General features: G+C 43.3%; 2 protein-coding genes across 2 annotated transcripts in view; both read right to left on the bottom strand.

Annotated features, from left to right (window-relative positions):
• LOC308089223 (H-2 class II histocompatibility antigen, E-S beta chain-like) overlaps positions 1-22,993 on the bottom strand; it is a 219,489-nt gene that overhangs the window by 70,764 nt on the left and 125,732 nt on the right. The gene's annotated exons all lie outside the window — the stretch shown is intronic.
• LOC308089216 (ras-GEF domain-containing family member 1B-A-like) overlaps positions 1-22,993 on the bottom strand; it is a 42,617-nt gene that overhangs the window by 9,372 nt on the left and 10,252 nt on the right. The window contains exons 2-10 of the mRNA XM_080433795.1: positions 21,696-21,893; positions 20,671-20,793; positions 19,548-19,685; positions 10,406-10,621; positions 9,686-9,760; positions 6,500-6,595; positions 6,186-6,288; positions 2,636-2,715; positions 765-860 (exon numbers count right to left, since the gene is read on the bottom strand). Of these exons, the coding sequence (XP_080289921.1) occupies positions 765-860; positions 2,636-2,715; positions 6,186-6,288; positions 6,500-6,595; positions 9,686-9,760; positions 10,406-10,621; positions 19,548-19,685; positions 20,671-20,793; positions 21,696-21,887 (1,119 nt within the window). The 5' untranslated portion in view covers positions 21,888-21,893. The remainder of the gene's footprint in view (positions 1-764; positions 861-2,635; positions 2,716-6,185; positions 6,289-6,499; positions 6,596-9,685; positions 9,761-10,405; positions 10,622-19,547; positions 19,686-20,670; positions 20,794-21,695; positions 21,894-22,993) is intronic.

Below are 22,993 nucleotides of genomic sequence, written 5' to 3'. Positions count from 1 at the left end.
TGCACAAGAAAGCCCATAGCTCAGCTAAAAAAATATATGTTTTTTTTGTTAAAAAGCTAAACCTTTTGTTAAAAAGCTAAACACCAGGGGTGCTTGAGGGGGTTCCAGGGGGTCCCTAGCTAAATGACATATAGTTAGGAACCAAATGGACCCTATATGGGTCTGTAACTCTGAGAGTGTACAAATGGAACCAAATGGTCCATTTGGTTCCATTTGTACACTCTCAAGAGTTAAATTAACACTGATTTTAGATTGGGGGTCCCAGAGATAATAAAGAAAATGGGTCTACAAGCTCACAACGCCTCGCGAGGCTTTGTGAGCTTGTAGATCTGCTATTTTTGACAAAGAGGTTCGGTGTAGAGGGAAAAGAAGAGCAGACCAAGTATGCTAAGTATTGATGACGGTTTAAGTGGTTAAATGTCAGAACATACACATTAACATTAATCAAACACAACACTAAGTCTATGAAGCTATCTATGCAATCTACGGAAAATGTTTAATATGCAAAACGATTTTATACGATATGTAGTGGGGGTCCCTGCTTCATCTCTCTCTCAGCTAGGGGGTCCTTGGGCTGAAAAACGTTGAAGACCCCAGCTATAGAGTGTTTGTTCAGTAACAGAGCTCTTTAGTAAACAGAAAATACATGTTCAGGTCAGGATACCAATTGCATCCAATCAGGGAAGAGAACTCATACATGCAGGGTACAGGATAAACAAGTGAAACTGGAGGTGATTTCTCAACAATGGTGGTTTTATCCTCACCTTCTCTCTACTGCTGTTGGCTGTGAGGGAGCGCTGGGTGGCTCCCCGCAGCGACGTTCTGTAGTTGTAGAAATTGCTGGAAGGATCCATCTGGTGCTAAAAAAACAACAAGAGAGAAAACAAGAAAGCGTTGGTTTGGACTGAAGGCGAATTCCTCCACCAACCTGAAGATAGAAGCTCTTCCTGGCTTCACATCCTCAGAGAGGAAAAAAAGCCTGTTTAGATCTATCATGTCATAAACTATGCAAGTGGATTCATATGGGAGTCATGAATATTCATACACGGCTACTGCTAACAGTATCATTATGAGTCATCTGACAGGCGCCCGAGCTCTATTCTACCCCCCAGCACACACACACACGCACACGCACACGCACGCACACGCACACACACACACACACACACACACATACACATACACACACACACACACGCACACGCACACGCACACGCACGCACACGCACACGCACACGCACACGCACACGCACACACACACTCATGAATAAACAGCTTGAATGAAATTACAAGCGATGCCTTTGGCTGAACCCTTGTGTTTTATGAACAGAAGCAAGGATTGATGCCTTCACTTCCACTGAGCTGACAAAGAAGGCCTGTTGCCTAATTTATAATATACATCAGTGTCTCTGCCGATAAGAGCAGAATTCCAAGCTAAGTTAGCTTGACGTTCTGTTATTTTTGGCAAAGCGAGCATTACATTGGGCTTAATGGAGCTGAGCTGAGGAGAACATCCTAATATCCTGTAACACACTCGCGCGGGGGAGTCAAAGTCATGTCCAAATTAATTCCTCCCTACTGGCCCACCTTCCGGTGAGGAGCCACCACCGGGAGGACATGGTTTGTATAGATGCTCGGGCCAAACCGGATGCACGGCGGTGGATTTGAACCCCTAGATTAGAAGACCATTGGTTCTCAAAGTGGGGTCCGGGGACCCCCAGGGGTCCTTGAGGGAGTCCCCGACTAAATGATGGATAGTTAGGAACCAAACGGACCCTTATGGGTCTGTAACTCTGAGAGCGTACAAATGGAACCAAATGGACCCTAACGGGTCCATTTGGTTCCATTTGTACACTCTCAGAGTTAAATTAACACTGATTTTACAATATGAATTGGGGTCCCAGAGATAGACATGTCGTTAAATGGGGGTCCGTAGCCTAATGCATGTCAAACTGGGGGTCCTTGAAATTAACATGGTTGAGAATCACTGCTAGAGAGCCGTAAAAATCTTCTCTTATGGAGGTCCCTGGCATATCTTCTGAAATGGGGGTCCGCGGGCTAATAAGTGCCAATTTGGGGGTCCTTGACATGAAAAAGTTGGAGAACCACTGCCCGCTCCAAGCGGAGGGAAGTCGAAATATTCAAGTCACGAGAACGACGGATGCAGAGAGAGAACATCTGACGGCTCGGGAGACCCCGTCAGCTTTATCCCGTTAGATCTGTGCCGCCACCTGTGATCTCCAGAGCTGAGAAGGCTGGATGGTGGGTGTGTACGTGACGTGACAGCCTGGTTGGGGCTTTGCCCCACTCGCTTCTCGGTGTCTGGGGTGCTTCCACAGGTGCTGAGGGGGAACTGTGTTTGATCTAAACCACGGGTGGATTTCACCATCTGGGCTAATAGCAGCCCTTGGGATGCCACTCCCCCCCCACCACCACCACCACCACCACCACACAGATACACACCCATGGAGCTATACAGTGGTGGACAGTAACGAAGTACTGCCGTACTTACTTACTTACTTACAGTACACACACACACGCACGCACACGCAAACGCACACACACACACACACACACACACACACACACACACGCCACCCCTTTCAACCCCTTCAAGATGCACGCAGATGCTTACCTCCAAGATGTCAAACTTGGCGGTTTTTACTTTGGCCCAGGTCTTCTTTAGTCGAGACACAGGACTCATGTTCATCCCAGCTGCAGGATCGAACCGAAGGGAGCAAAACGACAAAAGTTAGATGAGACAGAGATTCGCGGACGAACACAGTAAAATGCTCATTATTCATTATTTTCATGTCAGTGTATAAATGGAACTAAAAGTCAATTTGGTTCCATTTACCCACTCTCAGAGTTAAAGGTGCGACAGACAACATTCAGTCGCTAGATGTCATACTCTCAACACCTGTAAGGCACCAATTGTGCAGTTTGAAACATTGCAATGTGGCGGCTGCATGCCTCCAACTTTTGCCCATTTAGGGGGGAATAAGTACCTTTCCGAATGAGAACAGAAGTATATAGATATTGGCAGCGGTCAGCTTACAAAGGTTAACAAAAACAATCATTTTGGACCTAACAAAATTATTAAAACGTTTATTTTCCAATAATAATAGTATATTTTACACTCAGTGGACACCACATTTTCTTTTTATTATTTGCCTACATTTTCTTTCCTCTGCACTGAAATTGTACTCTGTTCAAATGTCCTTTTATAATGTGTTTATTATGCTCCGTGCCTTGATGTCTGAATGCCTGTTGTTTCATGTAAAGCACTTTGAATTGCCTTGTTATTGAAATGTGCGATACAAACACATTAGTCTTGCCTCTCGCCTTGCATAAATAACGATCATCATTATGACCTTTAAATTGACACGCGCGTGAACAACATAGCATTTTGTCTCATCCAGCCAGATGCACATCCCCCCCAAAACATCCCCCCAACATCCCGACCTTCAGTCAAACACACCACCCCACCCCCACCCTGTCACCGTTCTTCAGAAGCAGTGAGGGAAAGGCCAGAGGGAACAATGGAGTTAACCACTTAAGTTTAAAACCCTATATTATTTGTAAAAAAACGGACCTGTACTTGGGCCGCTTTTTTTCTACGCCAAATGTCTTTGTCAAAAAATAGCAGATCTATAAGCTTACAATGCGTCACAATGCGTCGCAACGCGATGCGTTGTGAGCTTGTGGATCTGCTATTTTGGCCGAATCTTCCCCCCAGATTAGTAGCTACACACGCCTGGCTTCCCCTCCCTAACCTCTGCTTCCCATATGGTAATCCTCTCCTCTCTCTCTCTGTGTGTGTGTGTGTGTGTGTGTGTGTGTGTGTGTGTGTGTGTGTGTGTGTGTGTGTGTGTGTGTGTGTGTGTGTGTGCGTGTGCGTGCGCGTGCGCGTATTGACAGTCGGTACCAGAGCAGAACTCTCTCTCTCCGCAAAACACAAACACACACACCCACCGCTCAAATAAACAAAAGGGGAAAGTCTGCTCGCTCTACAGAATGGCGAGCCAGCGCTCAAACCCGGTGAACCGCGTCCTTTTCGGGAGCCAAGCGTTCCTCGCTGTAGCCACACCATCATTCTCCACGTTCTCAGACTCACAGTCTTACACCGTTTTTAAAGTCTGAGAGTGCACAGAATATGGGAAAGTTCACTTTTTTTTCACCACTGAAGAAATGCTTGGGTGCAGCTTAAGTGGGTAGAGAGAGGCCGTTCGTTAATCAGAAGGTCACCGGTTCGCCTTATGGCCCCCGGTCAACGTGTTCAAGTGTCCCTGAGCAAGACGCTTAGCCGTAACAGCCCCTCCCCCCCGAGCGCTAATCATGACCATCTTAGCAGCCATCAGCTGGGCGAAGTTGAAAAGGAATTTCCACCCTGAGAATAATAAGGTCTACAAAAGAAAAGTTCAAAACTGCTGTCTTACAAATGTGAGTCAGGCAGGGAACCTTAAGCAACAGTGGGGTTGAGAGTGCAACATCTAGTGATTAAACGTCGCAGACTTCCCACCTCTCCCGGAAGTTGCGGGAGTCTCCCGGAAATTAGCGTCTGCTCCCGGACACCCGCAAGTGGTAATAAATCTCCCGCAAATGCCGGAGCCGGTCTAGAGCCCGCCTACTAAATATATGAACATATATGCCAATATATGGCAATTATATGTAGAATATATGCTGCATATATGCCATATTAAGGTTCATATATGTGCATATATGTGGATTTATAGGAAATATGTGTCATAATATAGCTCATATATATCCACATATATGTAAATATAAACATATATGTTATATAAACATATATGTTAAACATATATGTGGAATATATGAAAAAAATATATATGTTCATATATTTTCTTGACCTCCCTGAAATAAACATTTCCAGGGTGGGATGTCTGATGTCGTCTATTGCACTTTTAACTCTTAAGAGTTACAAATGGATAAATAAACACTGAGGATTTCACTGCTATACTATCTTTGGTGCCTGCATTTCCCCCAGCGGGACCAATAAAGGTCTTATCTCGTCTTATCCGTCTTATCTCATCTTCCCTGTGTAGCTATGCAAATGCTGTGTGAGGGAGCGCGTGCGTCTCATTTGGGGGACAAAATGGCTCCGTCTCTGAAGACAAAAGAGACAGGTGTTTGGCGGCACCGCTATGGTCGTGCCTTTGGGGCGCCCGCTGCTTTCATTCCGACATTAACAACAACTCGTCCCTGTCACACACTGACACGGAGACATTTTAAAGGGGAGAAAGGAACAGACACCGGAGGTCAGGCGTAATGGGGACACAGGAGGCTCTTTCCCATCATCTGCATTGGTCTAACTTTAATCATCACACTAATATGCCATCTTCCCATGACGGTCCCCAGAGTGGGCCTCTCCCTCCCTCCCTTTGCCTGTGTGTGTGTGTGTGTGTGTGTGTGTGTGTGTGTGTGTGTGTGTGTGTGTGTGTGTGTGTGTGTGTGTGTGTGTGTGTGTGTGTGTGTGTGTGTGTGTGTGTGTGTGTGTGTGTCTCTCTCTCTCTCTCTCTCTCTCTCTCTCTCTTCCTCTGTGCCTCCCTCTCGCTCTCCCTCTGCCCCAGGGGAGAACGACGGGCACAAAAAGGAAAGGACAGCTGGCACTCCGATATAGTCATCTACTACCCTCCCGTCACACGCCCAAATCCCTCCTTTTCGGCCCCTCCCCCCCAACACTTACCGAAAATGCTCTCTCTATCCGTCTTTAATAGCCCCCCCCTCCCCCTCCCCCTCCTCCCTCCCAACTCTCTCTCTCTCTCTCTGGCCACAGATGACCATCTGCCCGGGCCTGGATGAGTTGTTGTTTGTCCCTTCCCGGGCTGCCCCCCCCCCCCCCCCCAACCCCCCCAGTGCCGTGGGGCTGATAAGCCTGACCAGATGCACTCTTCCCCTGGCCACTTAAGACCTCGGACATCTCTTCTGAATCCCATCGGCTGAACGAACCAAAAATCTCGAACTCTACTTATGAAGATCGGCTATTTCCGTATAGATGTGGCTTTAGCTGACGAGGCCGGTCAATATCACTGGAGGTCAAGTGTGTGAAAAGTCAATTAATTATGGGAAATCCAGCTGGTTTCCAATGAACCAACCAACTAACCACCCAACCAACTGACTCTCGCCAACAGAAACAGTACACAGAGTAAACAGTAAACACTTACAGATGATGGCCATGAGGGAGTTGAAGTTTCCGATGTTGAAACATTCACGGGCCACGTCGATGTAGAACTCGATGACTCGGGCTCTGTGCTTCTTCTTGACGGGCTGTCGGGGAGAAAAAAAACATAGAAACATAGAATAGGCTCAAATTAATCGTCCTTCATATTGATCGTGACCTAAATTCTATTATTCTACAAAAAATTGCGTGTCACACATTATGAGCTTGTAGACTTTTTATGCCATCCTTGCAATTGTTTTTAAACATTTTCTGACATCTTTTTACAATCGATTGATTGGATCAAGTGTTGCAGCTCACCATGCAGATCTCTGTAGCCACCAGGAAGCTCAGTCTGTTGAACCAGTCCACGTACGCCTCCAGGTTGCTGGCCTTCTTGTGATCGCTGAAGCAACTCTGAAAAATACCACACTTTACCATTAATACAAATAATACCACAGTTCACAATGAATTACAAATGCTGAAATGACAGTGCTTAACGGTCAAAATAAAGCTTACTAAATGACTAATGTTATTTTAACCAAGCTGTATGGCTGAAATAACTGATTCAATATGTATTCATTATTAATATTAACCCACAATGTTCATACTTATACTGCTTAACCCATTAATACCTGGAACGCATCTGTGTCACTTTAGATTTCTTTGGCTATTCAAAAATAACAGATATACAAGCTCATAGCGCGGCACCGAGTGCCGCGCTACGAGCTTGTAGATCTGCTATTTTTGAAAAATCTTGATTTTTTTTTTTTTTTTTTTTTTTTTAAACTGTTAGGATTTAGATTTTTTTAAAGAATCGCCTCAGGTCTTAATGGGTTAATGGACATTGATATTGTTGCATTTCATGTCTGAGCCATTCAACAACAGTAGGTACACAAATCACTGATGTCAGGCGGTCAGGTTTAGCTTGCTGATACTGACACTAGCTATATCATATGCACGGCATGGAATGCATTTCACTTTCATGGCCGAACGTCTCAAAACAAAGTACAAAGCACATGGCCCGTAGTAACAGCGCTCATGCGACATAAAAGCTGATGGCTTCACAGGGTACAATTCACACAATGAACGCCGGTCGTCTCGTCCTTTGTGTTCATTCTAATTCCTCGCATTCCTCCGGCCTTACGCCACTCTCTCCCCCCATACAGACAGTGTTCGCGCCATGCGCTCACCTCTCAACCCCACCCCCCACGCCCCGGTCTGTCTGTCTCTCCCTCTGTGTGTCTGTCTCTCTCACTCACACACACAAAAGTTAATTTTATGAATGCCACTTCATTTCATTTCATTATTATTCTTAAAAAATATATATATCCCTAACCTTAACCGGGCTTATCCTAAGCTGAAAATAGCCGATCTACAAACTCACAATGCGTTGTGAGATTCTACATCGGCTATTTTCGGTGCGCAATACCGGAGGGCAACTATGTAGTTCTATGCATAATTCGAAACCCAACCCCTGAATCTGACCTCTAAACGCCAAACACTAACCTGACTCTTTTCCTAAATGTAAGCCTAATGTTTTTTGACCATTTCTCTTGTGAGGAGGACACAGGAAAATTGTCCTCACAATGTCTGTTTGGCCCTCCCAAGTATGGTAATACAAGTACATACACACACACACACACACACACACACACACACACACACACGCCTTTGGATTGTGTGGGCTGAATGGGTGGGGGCTGGTAGGAAGCAAAGTGGCCTGAGGCACAAAAGAAAAAGCGAGTGAACCCCCCCCCCCCTCACACTGCCTCCCAAAAAATAAAATAACAAACCTTGTTGCCGAGCAGCAGAACACACACACACACACACACACACACACACACACACACACACACACACACACACACACACACACACACACACACACACACACACACACACACACACACACACACACACACACACACACACACACACACGCACACACCTCTCAGACCGAGCCATCAGCAGCTCAACTGGTTGCTAGGAGATAAGGCCTGATGCAGAGGAAATGGCTCGACGTTTGTAAGTGTGTGTGTGTGTGTGTGTCTGGGATGGATCGACTGTCTCCTAAAACGGTGTCCTTACATTGACCCTCGAGAGACTAGCTTGCTGGCCTACAGCTGTCTGGAGAGGAAATATGGGCCATCCCCAAAAAAATCTAAGACTGAGACGTTAGCTCTGAGGGCAGCGGGCCAGACAACACCATTACACAACAAGGCTTTTTAAGCCCATGTATGGGGTTGTGTCCAGAGAAAGCGGTTAGGTTTTTTTTGAGCTGCCAGCGCCTGTCTGCCATGCATGTCTATGGTTAAAGACGCGCTTGGAGGAACGCTGCTCTTTCCCGCGGCCGAGCATCGCGTTTCAGCGATCTCGGCGTCCAGAGTTTTCGTTTTTTTGCCGGAGCACTCTGGTCGCCTCAAGCTGAAAGTATAGTTCAACTTTTGGGAGAGGGTTAAGTCACACGTACGCCTTAGACATATAAAGTTTTCAAATGTATACAAATCTTTTGAAAATTGCCGATCTACAAGCTCACAATGCGTCGCATTGCGACGCATTTTGAGCTTGTAGATCTGCTATTTTCAAATGGCTGAAATGTATATCGGGCTGAAGTGGTTAGTGTATGTTTTGTAATAATAATCAGAATCTACAAAGTAACTACCGTAATTTTCACACTATAAGCCGCACCTGACTATAAGCCGCAGCAGCTAAATTTAATGTTTGGAACATATATAAGCCGCACTGGACTATAAGCCGCGGGTGTAAAATCCATAGATTTAGGAAGTCCCCTAGTGGCCGTTAGCTGTAATAATCCATAGAGAAGCCGCACCGTTATATAAGCCGCAGGGTCGAAAAATGGGAAAAAAGTCGCGGCTTATAGTCCGAGATTTACGGTAGTAACTATAGTTTTCAAATGATTGTAGTGGAGTAAAAGTGTAACATTTGCCTCTGAGATGTAGTGGAGCAGAAGTATAAGTATTGGATATTGGAAATACTCGTGTAAAGTACAAATACCTAAAAAAGTACAGTACTTGAGTAAATGTACTTAGTTACTTTACACCACTGCCGTTCACTTCCATTCTATGGGAGCAAATGGGGGTGGAGCGTCCCATTGCAGCGCTTTGGAACACCGCATTCAACGCATCAGAAGCAGACAGACAGTGAGTCCCGGGTTCGATTCCCGGGCAAGGCGGACCTTTGCTGCACTCCCTGGTCTTTCTCTCCCCGTTTCCTGTCCCTCTACTCTGTGACTATTAGGCTAGAAAAGCCCGGAAAAAATAATAACGACAAAAAAAGTGCATAGTTAACCCCACTTGGCAGGCATTTCACTTCTTTCAGCGAGTGAGCAAAACACTATTTATCAAAAAAGAAAAAGAAATGGATGGTGTCTGACGCCTCGGCATGCGCCGGCTACAAACGCTTCCGACATAGATAGCGTGACCGTGTCCTAATTTAGGCATTATGCAGCCGATTTATTTAGTAGAACAAGAATGCAGACGTTACCGTATCGTTATCCAGCGGGTCTTTCCGGACGAAGGCTTGGACGAATTCCTCAGGACCGATGTAACTGAGTCTCTCCTGTGAAAGCAAGGACACCGTGTTTGTACAGCATGTTTCACGCAGGAAGAGCATGCAGTTGCATCGCCTCGAAAACGTGGCTTTGGTTTTTCATGGTCAAGCTGTAACTCTGTACGGATATTAAGTGGTTCAAATGCCACTGACGGTTCAAAGATGTCACCTTGTAGATAAGCTATTTTTGCTGAACGTTTGCCCCAGTTTGCGAGGGGTTCGTGTGCGGTTAACCCTTTAAGACCTGAAGCCGATTCTACATGTCTCCTAAATCCCAACAATTTTCTGAAAAACGTATGTTTCTATATCAGTGGTGCTCAATCTTTTTCATGTCAAGGACCCCCAAAATTATATGTATTTGGCCGCAGACCCCCATCAAAAATATTTTATTCCAGAGACCCCCAGAAGCAAAGATTTTAGTTAAAAATGTTCGCTTTAAAAATATATATATTCAAAGATTTGCACACATTTTCACGATTTTTCAAAAATAGCAGATCTACAAGCTCGTAGCGCGGCACTCGGTGCCGCGCTACGAGCTTGTATATCTGCTATTTTTGAATAGCCCAAAGTGTAAAATAATGCTTTTTAGCTCAAATCTAAAAATGACACAGTTCCAGGTCTTAATGGGTTAAGTTACATAACACCACTGCTCACCAGCTCTATGTGTGTGAGCTGCTGGGCCACGGTGAATGGGTCGTTGCAGATGGACAGCAGGTCCCTCTGGATGGACGCCTGGGGCTTGGCCTTGACGGTCGCCAGGCGCTCCGCCGCCGAGGCGTTGATCTTGACCAGCGCCTCCTCGTATTGGCTGAGCACCGTCAGCCTCCGGATGAGACCCTGGCTCATCTGACCCACCGCCTTCCTGTACACCTGGAGAGAGAGAGAGAGAGAGACGGAGCAGGAGGAGGGGGGGTGGAAAGATGGAAAGAAAAGGAGAGGAAAGGAAGGAAAGGTGAGTCTATTTTAAGGTGCAGTCCGGAAACTTGTTTTCGTGAATAACAGGTTGTTTTTGTTTTCTCCAGGAATAGCCTCGCAGCACAAAAGGTTAACTAGAAATACAGCATCGTGGTTGTATATGCCTCCTGCCAGCCAGTTGCCGTTTACATCCCTGTCTGTTCACTCTCATATATGTAGTTAATTGAAGGCATTTCAAGGGATAGTTCACCCCAAAAAATACCTTTTTCTATTGATTAGTCACTTTTTTAGTTTTTGTCCATTCCTAAACCAATAATTTGATGACCGGCAGCGGTTCCGGTAGGAGACACAAAGAGTCTCCTTTGTGTCTCCTACCGGTCCGCTGGTCATCAAATTATAGGCATAGGAATGCGACAAAAACTAAACGATATCCATGAATTCAAGTCTCCATGGGGTGACTAATCGATAGAAAAAAAAGTAATTTTGGGGGAGAACTACCCCTTTAATGAATTTAATATGTGTTTTGTGAGGTCAACCCTAACGCTTGACCTTTGACCACCAACTTCCGTTCAGTTCACTCTTTGAGTCCAAGTGGATGTTTGTGCCAAGTTCTGGACATAATGCACGTACGGACAACAAAATGCCATAAAAAAAACATTTGAATAGAAAGTGAATGTACAGTCCAGTATATAGGATACATGCAGAAGCGCCGCTGTATGCATTTCAGATTCATACTTCACCACAGCTACTATACTGTATATATGCCAGAGAGTGATACCAATCTCGATGGAATTTACAACACAGACACATACTGCATTGTCAGCACAAACGTCTGCCAAGCCGCTGTCAGCGACCGACACCGAAAAGCACGGCTAATAATCTGACACCTCCGTGTTGTGCAACACGATGTTCCTGTGTGTTCCTAAACAAAGCTTCCTCTTGTGGGCGATGCCGCCGCCTGTGAACTGTGTGCGGGGCGGTCATTCCTCGTTATGCAAGACCCTCTCTTCCTGCCCGACCTAATAAAAGACCTCAGCGCAGGCAGCTAGAACAGCAGGCCGGACCCTCGCTCGGGCCCCTTGGGCTTTCATGCCTTTCCCTAATTTGATACAGACCACTTATATTAGATAACCGGGGGGCCCTCCTCTCTGACACACTTTGGAACAGTTGCATAACTTGGAATTGTCCCAAAAGGGAACAAGGGCTCCTGTCTATATCATTGCGTGTGCGAGCATGCAGGGAGAGATATATCAATATCTGCTATTGTGTCAATGTTTGTCCCCATATCTCCGGCACTTTTAGTAAACAGGAAATGCATTTTCAGTTTTGGAATAGCAATTTTATCCAATCAGTGAGAGAACCCGTACAGGATACAGGGGTAAACAAGTGAAGCAGATGGAATTGAAGTTGATACATGATGTTTGTGGGGTTCTCTCTCCTGGTTGAATAGAAGTTGGTGTCTCGACCTGAAAATGTATGATACTTTAGAGCTGAAAAAATGAGGAGACCCCTGTTACTGAGTGTTTAGCAATGATTATTATAGCTTTAACCCATTAAGCAAGCGGGAACGCATCCGCGTCATTTTAAATTTCTTTTGCTATTGAAAAATAGCAGATATACAAGCTCATAGCGCGGCACCGAGTTAGGAGCTTGTAGATCTGCTATTTTTGAAAAATCGTGAAAATGTGTGCAAATCTTTGAATATATAGTTTTTAAAGCGAACATATGTAACTCAAATCTTTGCTTCTGGGGGTCCCTGGAACATATTTTTATTTTGTATATTTCTTTAAAAAAAACTTTTTTTAGAAGGTTAACAAAAAAACAACGACAACCATAAACAAAAAAAAACTAAAATAAAAACTTTTAAAACATCACATACGCCGCCTTTAAAACGAACACTGAGGATGTTTTGCTGTGTGTACAGTTGGACAACAATCACACGAGAAGCCTCGTCAAAAATGCCACCACCTGCCACACAGCTCCTGTCCCCACTCCAAACAGAGGGCAGGCTACGGCCTATATATAGCCCACACTTCTTTCAGATGACAGCATGCCTAGCATTTCTGAGGCAGTGGGGGTACCGCTTGTTCAACGCCACAATTGGTGATGGAATGGAAATTTTCTTTTTTTTGGGGGGGGGGGGGGGGGGGTAGTGGTGGGCATCCTGGCACTGTCTAACCCATTAAGACCGGGAACGCATCTGAGTCATTTTCAGATTTCTTTGGCTATTACATCTTTTTTTAAGCGAATATTTTTTTAAGCGAATATTTTTTAAAGCGGCTTGTAGATTTGATATTTTTGCATGAGCTTGTAGATCTGTTATTTTTTGAAAAATCATGAAAATGTGTGCAAATCCTATTTTTTTTCATGTCAAGGATACAATTATATGTATTTGGCCACGGATCTCCATCTCAAAAAATGTTGTTCCAGGGACCCCCCAGAATCCAGGGACCCCCAGAAGCAAAGATTTGAGTAAAAAATGGTCGATAAAAAAAAAAATAGATATATATTCAAAGATTTGCACAAATGTTCACGATCTTTCAAAAATAGCAGATCTACAAGCTCATAGCGCGGCACTCGGTGCCGCGCTGTGAGCTTGTAGATCTGCTATTTTTGAATAGCCCAAAGAAATCTTAAAATGACACAGATGCGTTCCCGGTCTGAATGGGCTAAGCTGGCAGGTGGGTTCTTGGTGCGAGTCAGTTCCTGGTTGGTCCGCGGCTGCCGCCCGCTTGGCGCCTTGTTTTTGGTTCGTTTCTTGGCTACGCGACAGCACTTCTTGCAAGAGCTTCCAACTAAGCCATGCCAAAGGGTACGCTGCGTTTGTTCTGCAAGTCAAGCATCTCAAAGATCACGACGCTTCGATTGCCTCCGCAGTGAGCAATGATCCGCGGACCCCCCAGGGGACATCGAGGGAGTTACAGGGGGGGTACGACAACTAAATGATTGATAGCTAGGAACTAAATGAACCCTTTATGAGTTTGTAACTCTGAGAGTGTACAAATGGAACCGTTGCATTTGTATACTGAGTTAAAGGAGTAGTTCACCCAAAAAAAAAATTACTTATTTTCTATCAATTACACTTGTTTTGTGTTTATCGCATTCCTAAGCCAATAATTTGATAACCGGCGGTCTCTCCGGTAGGAGACACAAAGGAGACTCCTTTGTCTCCATGAATTCAATGCTTCATGGGGTGTGTAATTGATAGAAAATAAGTCGGGTGAAGTACAGTGTAGATTGGGGTCCCAGAGATTAAAAAAAGAGTATGAAATGGGGGTCTGTGGGCTAATGCATATCAAATTCAATTAAATATTCTCTGCAATGTTGCAGGATGAGAACTATAGACATTTGGATGGAAGGCTACAACTCCCAGCACTAAAACGAGGTCAGATCCAGATCACATGCGGCGCATGTTTATGTCTTGACTTCTCTCTCCTTATATATCCAGCCCACATCCAAAATTATGGCCTTAGTGCAGGGAGATCAAGGCGTGGAATGTTGGACTGTGGTCTGGTCTGGACCCGACTGGGAGCAGATGTTCAGGCCATCTATTCTGGAAACGCTGTGGTTTGACGCTCTGAAGGGCTCGGCATCAAACTCCAGTATATCACTAAAGTGCAAAACACATTGGCAGGAAAGGGAGCACATCAAACCAGCCGCTCCGATTATTGCCTATGTACAACCCCCCACACTGACAGCGCTAGACACGCGCCAGCGCTTGTCGACGTGCCACTCAGTGACCCTTCATGCCACTGTCACTGAAAAAAGGGGGATGTTTTGTATGTGTCTGTGTACCGGTGGGCCTGGCAACCCTTCAACTCTTCTTCCCTAGCAGATTCCCAATTTGCAGACTATAGTCCCAATCTGTTGTTGTCGAGGCACAATGGACGAGGAGAGACTGATCGTTGGAATAGAGAAATATCTAGAGTTGTATGGAACACAATCCCGTCATTATAAAACGATTCCCCCCCAAAAAAGAGAATGCCTGGTGAGCCATAGCTCTGGAGATTGGCTATTCAGGTGAGGAATCGAGTTGCCTGCAATACTCAGAACAAATGTCCCGCACCATGTGTGTTCTCCAGTGGTGTAAAGTAACTAAGTACATTTACTCAAGTACTGTACTTCCGTACAATTCTGAGGTATTTTTTTTTACCTTACCTGGTGTATTTCCAGTTTTCAGTACTTTTACTTCTACTACGCTACATCTCAGAGGCAAATATTGTACTCCGCGAGCTTGTAGATCTGCTATTTTCAAAAGATTTTTATACATTTGAAAACTTGTGAAATGAGACATTCTGCATAATGAGTACTTTCTACTTTTGGTACACTAAGTATATTTCGGACTTTCAATTGTAACAGACTATTTCTACATTGCAGTATTGATACTTTTATTTAAGTAAAACATTTGAGTACTTTTTCCACCACTGGGAATCAAGTTGCCTGCAATACACAAAACAAATCCCGCAGCGTGTGTGTTCTCAATAGTGTTCTCCCTGCAGCGCACGGCGCTTCCTGTTGGTGCTACAGGCCCGGCACTTCACGCGAGCCAATGGCGCGTGGCGGCGCTGCACACAGGCAGTGTGTTTTGCACTTAAAAAACTCCAAAAGGCTGAAGCCACACACTTAAACTCTGCGTTGGGTCTTCATAAACAGCTGCAGGCATCTAGGAGTAATTGCTGTGTGCTGATCACCCAAACGACTTCCTCCACTTTAACGGTTAGATTCTTTGAAATGGCTCAGCGGTGATGGCTTCCAAGTTGCCGAGAGAGGAAGGCGAAAGTATATAGTTCTCGCTCACACCATTGCACCGTGTGTTCTGGAGTTGGATGGCCTTCATTGGCCTTGTGCTGCAGACTAAAGGTTGCATTCGCTGGGTGGGAAATCCATGCATCTGCTTTTGATACCTGCTCTCTGATCCTTCCTTTTTAAGGAAGGACCTTTAATCTCAGTCTTAGTCTTTTGAATAACACACCATTTAGTTTTAGTCCTATTTTAGTCATCTTAAATTGTCTAGTCTTAGTCGACTAAATATCAAAATCTTAGTCTTTTAGTCTTAGTCAACAAAATAAAATTAACACTGGCATTAAATACATGCATTTCCTTTTGGGAAATGTAAGCTGTCTGATATGTTAGATAATTGCTTTGCTAATATCACAATTTCAAAATGTAATAAAAAATGGGTACCACATTAACCCTGGTGTCCCTATTGTGGGCAAATCGTCACAAGTCAAGCATTGTAAAAATATTTTTTTTATGTGCTCTGGTTCCAACCCTGCAGCTTTGAAGCACTTGCAGACAGATCTGCAGCCAGATGATCTCGATCTCGGTTTCGTAACTCGTAGTCTTTTTAGGCACACAATCATGTGACTTTGTACTGTTTGCTACATAATGCATTAATGTTTGTTTTATGTTTTTTGCAACACTGTAATGTAATGCAACACCGTCTATAGGTGAACATATCATGACCCGGTCACCTGCTGCACAACAAGAAACCATCCAAACGCCCATTCCTTAGGGAAAACAACTGTGCCACGCTGCACTTGAGATAAATGTAGCAATCACATTTATGCATATGGCTATCATGTTTTTATGAATATGGTTATCATGTGTTTATGAATATGGCTATCATGTTTTCTATGAATAAGGCTATCATGTCCATGAGCCAGTGACGATCGTGTGTATGCATCTGAAGGGACTGTGTGCTTTGTAAATAAAAAAAAGATGGTGTAATTACTGAGTTACACCACTGATAGGATCTGTCACAGAACGTATCATTTGGTGCCGCCTCACCCGGGAACATCTTGTCCCGTTTAGACATCACATCTGCAGGGAACGGTACACAGGAGTACATAAAAAACATGTCCTGCAGTTTTCAGCAGTTTTAAAAATTCTCATATCTTTATACTTTGCCCCTCACCTTTTTTTCCATCTACAGTCTACACACCAAATCTCTTCACTGAAAATAGCCGTTGTGAGCTTGTAGATCGGATCATATTTTCCAAATGTTCAGGCCTCAACATTGGTTTCAATGGACCGTCCGTGTGTGTGTGTGTGTGTGTGTGTGTGTGTGTGTGTGTGTGTGTGTGTGTGTGTGTGTGTGTGTGTGGGGGTGTGTGTGTGTGTGTGTGTGTGTGTGTCTGTGTACTGCAGCTGAACCTTTGACATAAGCTGTTTTGTCTCCACGCAAACATCACCCATTAGTCAGAGCAGCGTGAGAGATTTCTGTGAGGATACACACATTACACACAGTACACACTGACACGCACTGATGGAAATCTGTAAGCAACCCTGTGTGTGTGTGTGTGTGTGTGTGTGTGTGTGTGTGTGTGTGTGTGTGTGTGTGTGTGTGTGTGTGTGTCTGTGTGTGTGTGTGTGTGTGTGTGTGTGTGTGTGTGTGTGTGTGTGTGTGTCATGTTGAGTGAAATGTATTGACTTGTAGATTTAGACCAGGATCAATATTGACGTTTGGCACTATATTGATGAGTGGTGTGGAACCTGAATGAATGGAGGATGGTAGGTGGTCTTTTTCTGGTGTCGACTCATCCATCAGAACAGACACACACAGGGTGTGTGTGTGTGTGTGTGTGTGTGTGTGTGTGTGTGTGTGTGTGTGTGTGTGTGTGTGTGTGTGTGTGTGTGTGTGTGTGTGTGTGTGTGTGTGTGTGTGTGTGTGTGTGTGTGTGTGTGTATTACTACACTTGTGAGGGCCAGGTAGAATTTTATTTGGTCCTCGCAAGAGAAATGGTTGTTTTATGGCAAAAAAAAACCAAACAAACTATTTTTAAAGTTTCTTTTACAATCAGGATAAGATTCAGGTTGGTGTTAGGGTTAGGATTAGGCATTTAGAGGTTAGATTTAGGGGTTGAAGTTATGCCTGATTTATATTTAGGTGTGTGACGGAGGGTGTTGCGAACCAAAAACAGTCTGTCTTCGTCATCAGGGTTAAGGTTAAAAATCCTATGTTGATGTCCTCACAAGATTAGTAATACAAAGGTGTTTGTGTGCGTGCGTGTGCGTGTGTGTGTGTGTGTGTGTGTGTGTGTGTGTGTGTGTGTGTGTGTGTGTGTGTGTGTGTGTGTGACGTGTGTGTGTGTGTGTGTGTGTGTGTGTGTGTGTGTGTCAATAAAACCCCCTGCTGCCTATCGTTAACTTCCCTTCCTCCACCCAAGCACAGCATCGCGTGTGTGTGTGTGTGTGTGTGTGTGTGTAGCATAGCATGCTAATATGCATGTGAAGTCCCACTGGTTCACAGTGAATGCACCGGCCTTTAGTGAGACGAGGGGACACAGATATTATGCTAAATAAATTGGCGTGGGAAGAGACACTGACCTGAATTCTTAAGGTCCTTACAGCACCGGGAGCTATTTCTGTTGGTCTGTGCCATTAATTTGACTGAAAATTTATATTTTTAGTGTCAAGTGGTGTTTGTGTCACGAGTGCATCCACACAGAACGCAGAACGAGGTCAATTCTTCACCGCGAATAAAAGCGTCAACCTGTGTGAATGAGGAATCAACTATATCATCTGCGGAATATTTGCGAACACATTTTGTGTTGTTTATTCACCCCTGGTATATGTAAGGACCTTCTAGCCTGATTCATTCTTCGTCATGCGACCGTATCGCTTGCTGAAAATAGTCGACCTATAAGCTCACAAACGCGTCGCATCACGACACGTTGTAAGCTTGTAGATTTGCCTGTTTTCAGCGCCTGTCAGAGAGCTGGTTTCAAAATACTGCTTACAAAGCGTTGAATGGTTTAACATTAGGGCCGTCCAGGCCATCTGGGACAGGTCCTGCCTCCTGAACCCAGAATCTAAACTAAATGTGGGGAAGCAGCATTTAGTTTTTATGCACCACATTATGTGGAATAAACCCCAAGTTCTTTTAAATCAAAACTAAACACCTCTCTGTTTGCCAGCGCCTTTCACCGAGGTGTTTTAAATCATTATTTTAGTTATTTTATCTTATTCTTTTTTGTTTTATTTTAAGTTATTCTTTATTTTTTTCATTATATTAAAACATGTGCCTCTTTAGTTTTCTGTTTTCTGATTCATGTTTTGTGTAAAGCACTTTGAATTGCCTTGTTGTGCTATAAAATAAATAAATAAAAAAGCCTGCCTTGACTGAGGTCAGAGTACACCAGACATGACAACTACACCCTCTGAGCCCGCGAACAATAGCACTATTCTCTGAAATCGTCCAGGCTCAAAAACATGCATTATGGTCAGAGAATAACCCCCCCCCACACACACACACACACACACACACACACACACACACACACACACACACACACACACACACACACACACACACACACACACACACACACACACACACACACACACACACACACACACACACACACACACACACACACACACACACACACCACCACCACCACTCCTAGCGCCCAAAAACACCCCGTACCCTCACCCTCCACAACACGGTAGCTAAACAAAATGTGACCCTTTTTTGACCACTTACAATGTCGTCTATAATGAAATACCCAAAACTGGGACGCCAGGGTAACATTATGCATATTTTTTTACAGCGTGGCCCTGAAAGAGGTAGCAGTCTATAAGAGGGTCTGTGTGTCTGTCTTGTCGTGTCTTGTCTTGTAAATGGGGCTTGGATTCTCCAAATTTGGCACAGATGACCTCACCCATTATAGCAAAGTGGATGAAATGTGTTAAGTGTTATTGTGTGTCTTATTGTGTCCTGTGTATTGATGGTCTTTGTTCTGCTGAGTTGCCCTGATTTTTGTACAGAAAAAAATCTATACTTTTGATAAGCTTTATTGATCCCCGTGGGAAATCTGTTGTCTGCTTCAGACTCATCCCCACTATTAGGAGCAGTGGGCAGTCGGGGTGGACAAACCTCGTCTCCGCCGGCCAGCCGTTGGGTCAGTTCCTTCAGGCTTCGCATCAGCCTCTCATCTCTGAAGTCGTACGAGAAGGTCTCCGTCCATTCCGTCAGCAGCTGCAGGATCTTGGGTGCAATGTTTCTGATTCTCATCTGAAAGATGACGTTCATACACAGATTGTCAAGAGCTGGAGGGCAAACGCTAATTAGTTGCTGTGGCAAAAAACAATCATTGCTTGTTCAGTAATAGGGGTCTCTCCTGTATCTTCAGCTGTTTTTGAAAAAAAAAAGTTTAAGCTCTGTAAAATCGTATTCATTAATTTTTTTTCATTTGTACTTTTGAAATAAAAATTCATTTTTTTTGTTGGAGGAAACGTAAAAAAGGGCATATTTACTCACAACCCATACAAATTGGTTCATGACCCAAAAATGCGGGAAACCCCATTGTTAGGGGACCCCTGGTTTAGAAGGTCTCAAAGACAAATATTGCACTTTTACTCCACTACAATTATTTGAGAACTTTAGTTACTAGTTACTTTTCAAATATAAAAGAATTATATTATGAAACATTCTTTAATCACTTTAGCCCTGTTTTATACCTAGGCTATTTGAAAATAGCCGATCTACAAGCTCACAACGCGTCGCGATGCGACGCGTTGTGAGCTTGTAGATCTGCTATTTTCAAATATTTTAGTACTTTTACTTTTGGTACTTTAAGTAAATTTTGATGCCAATACTTTTGTACTTTTACTCAAGTAAATTTTGAATTCTGGACTTTTACTTGTAACAAAGTATTTCTATAATGCAGTATTGATACTTTTACTTAAGTAAAACATTAGAGTACTTTTTCCACCACTGTTTTTTCAAAACAATCATTGCTTGTTCAGTAATAGGGGTCTCTCCTGTATCTTCAGCTGTTTTTGAAAAAAAAAAGTTTAAGCTCTGTAAAATCGTATTCATTAATTCTTTTCGTGTGTACTTTTGAACTAATAATTCATTTTTTTTTTGGAGGAAACGTAAAAAATTGCATATTTACTCACAACCCATAAAAATTGGTTCATGACCCAAAAATGCGGGAGACCCCATTGTTAGGGGAACCCCTGGTTTAGAAGGTCGGAGGTTGTTATGTGTACTGTACCTTATCGGCCTGGTGGTCGCTGAGTCGCTGGTGCTCTATGCACAGGTGACACACCTTGGACATGAGCTCATGTGGCCGGATGAAAAGACGAGAGCTTAGCAAGAAGGTGAAGATGTACGTCCTCTGTTGGCCCGACAAAGAGACAAAAACGAGAAATATATCAAAGCACACAGTGAAATCCTCAGTGATAATGTGCCCATTTGTAACTCTGATAGCGTACAAATGGAACCAAATTGCCTCGTAAGGGTCCATTTGGTTCACTGCAGATGTACTAGTTATATTCGATATACTAGTCTCTGCCATACAGATTGGTTTAACATTACATTTTATTCATTAAAATATGTTTCGCATTGCAGCTTTAAGCTACTATTGTTATACCAGCTATTATTACTTACTGTTATCATAGTTTTACTATTGTTTTTGCTATTGTTTGTAACCCCCACCCTCTCCCTCATTGTAATGACTGTCTGTGTGTGTACGCAGTGGTGGAAAAAGTACTCAAATGTTTTACTTAAGTAAAAGTATCAATACTGCAATGTAGAAGTACTCGTACACTGTTACAAGTAAAAGTCCGGAATTCAAAATTTACTTGAGTAAAAGTACAAAAGTATTGGTATCAAAATGTACTTTAAGTACCAAAAGTAAAAGCACAAAATATTTGAAAATAGCAGATCTACAAGCTCACAACGCGTCGCGATGCGACGCGTTGTGAGCTTGTAGATCGGCTATTTTCAAATAGCCTAGGTATAAAATAGGGTTAAAGTGGTTAATGTATGTTTTATAATATCATAATTTATATCTGAAAAGTAACTAGTAACTAAAGTTTTCAAATAAATGTAGTGGAGTAAAAGTACAATATTTGCCTCTGAGATGTAGTGGAGTAGAAGTAAAAGTATTGGAAATTGGAAATACTCAAGTAAAGTACAAATACCTCAAAATTGTACTTAAGTACAGTACTTAAGTAAATGTACTTAGTTACTTTCCACCACTGTGTGTATGTATGTATTATATAAGGCCAAACTCACATCAGGATAATAGTCCACAGTGGGAACCAGGTGGTGGACGAGAGCCTCCAACGACCCGGACACCAGGTGGTTGTCATGGTAGTACAGGCCTGCGTAGCCCTCGTCCTTGGTCTGGTTCTGGTACAGGTTCTTGTTGTAGACGCCGCCGCCGGAACCAAAGCTCTGACCCGAGAACGGTGGAGTCTGAGGCATGGTGCCCTATAGGAGAGAGAGAGAGAGAGAGATTCAATGTACTGGTGGAAAGTAACTAAGTACATTTACTTAAGTACTGTACTTAAGTACAATTTTGAGGTATTTGTACTTTACTTGAGTATTTCCAATTTCCAATACTTTTACTTCTACTCCACTACATCTCAGAGGCAAATATTGTACTTTTACTCCACTACAATTATTTGAAAACTTTAGTTACTAGTTACTTTTCAGATATAAACTATGATATAATGAAACACACATTAACCACTTTAGCCCTACTTTATACATAGGCTATTTGAAAATAGCAGATCTACAAGCTCACAACGCGTCGCATCGCGACGCGTTGTGAGCTTGTAGATCGGCTATTTTCAAATATTTGTACTTTTACTTTTGGTACTTTAAGTACATTTTGATGCCAATACTTTTGTACTTTTACTCAAGTACATTTTTAATTCTGGACTTTTACTTGTAACAGAGTTTTTTTCATATTGCAGTATTGGTACTTTTACTTAAGTAAATAATTTGAGTACTTTTTCCACCACTGGCAACTACCTTTAAATACATTTGAAAGATTTGCTGCCATTTGCCCCAAAGGTTTTATACAAAGTGAATGCAAAACATTGAAATGCTGCTGTCATTTGTTTCTAAAGGTTTATCCCAAGCTAACCTTTCCTATGTGGACGTATAACTATTTCTGACAGCAAATGCGCAATTATTATGGTTTTGTAAGATAGTTTACACATTTCTTCATTCCCCATTTAATTGTACAACCATTGTTTTGTTTTGATTGTTTTGCTCCACTTTTGCTTTGTCAATGTAAACGTATGTTTTCTCATGAGAATAAAGCCCCTTTGAATTGAATTGAATTGAATTGAATTGATTAGCTTAAATTAGACTTTATTGTCCCAGAGGGATATGTGGTTTCACAGGCTGTTAAACACATTAGGAACATTAACATACTACACAACAACATACAGTAAACATGATACGTAAGAATCTCCATAAAGTAGCCTACATCCATTCCTAACACACAACAACATGTCAGCGAGGCAGTTTGTTTTAATGCTGCAATGGCTGAGTGGACAAAACTCCTGAAGCGACCTTTT

Source organism: Gymnoscopelus braueri (genome assembly GCF_963280865.1).
Source record: "Gymnoscopelus braueri genome assembly, chromosome: 7".
Classification (NCBI taxonomy): Eukaryota; Metazoa; Chordata; class Actinopteri; order Myctophiformes; family Myctophidae; genus Gymnoscopelus; species Gymnoscopelus braueri.
This window is presented reverse-complemented; position numbering and strand designations above follow the sequence as displayed.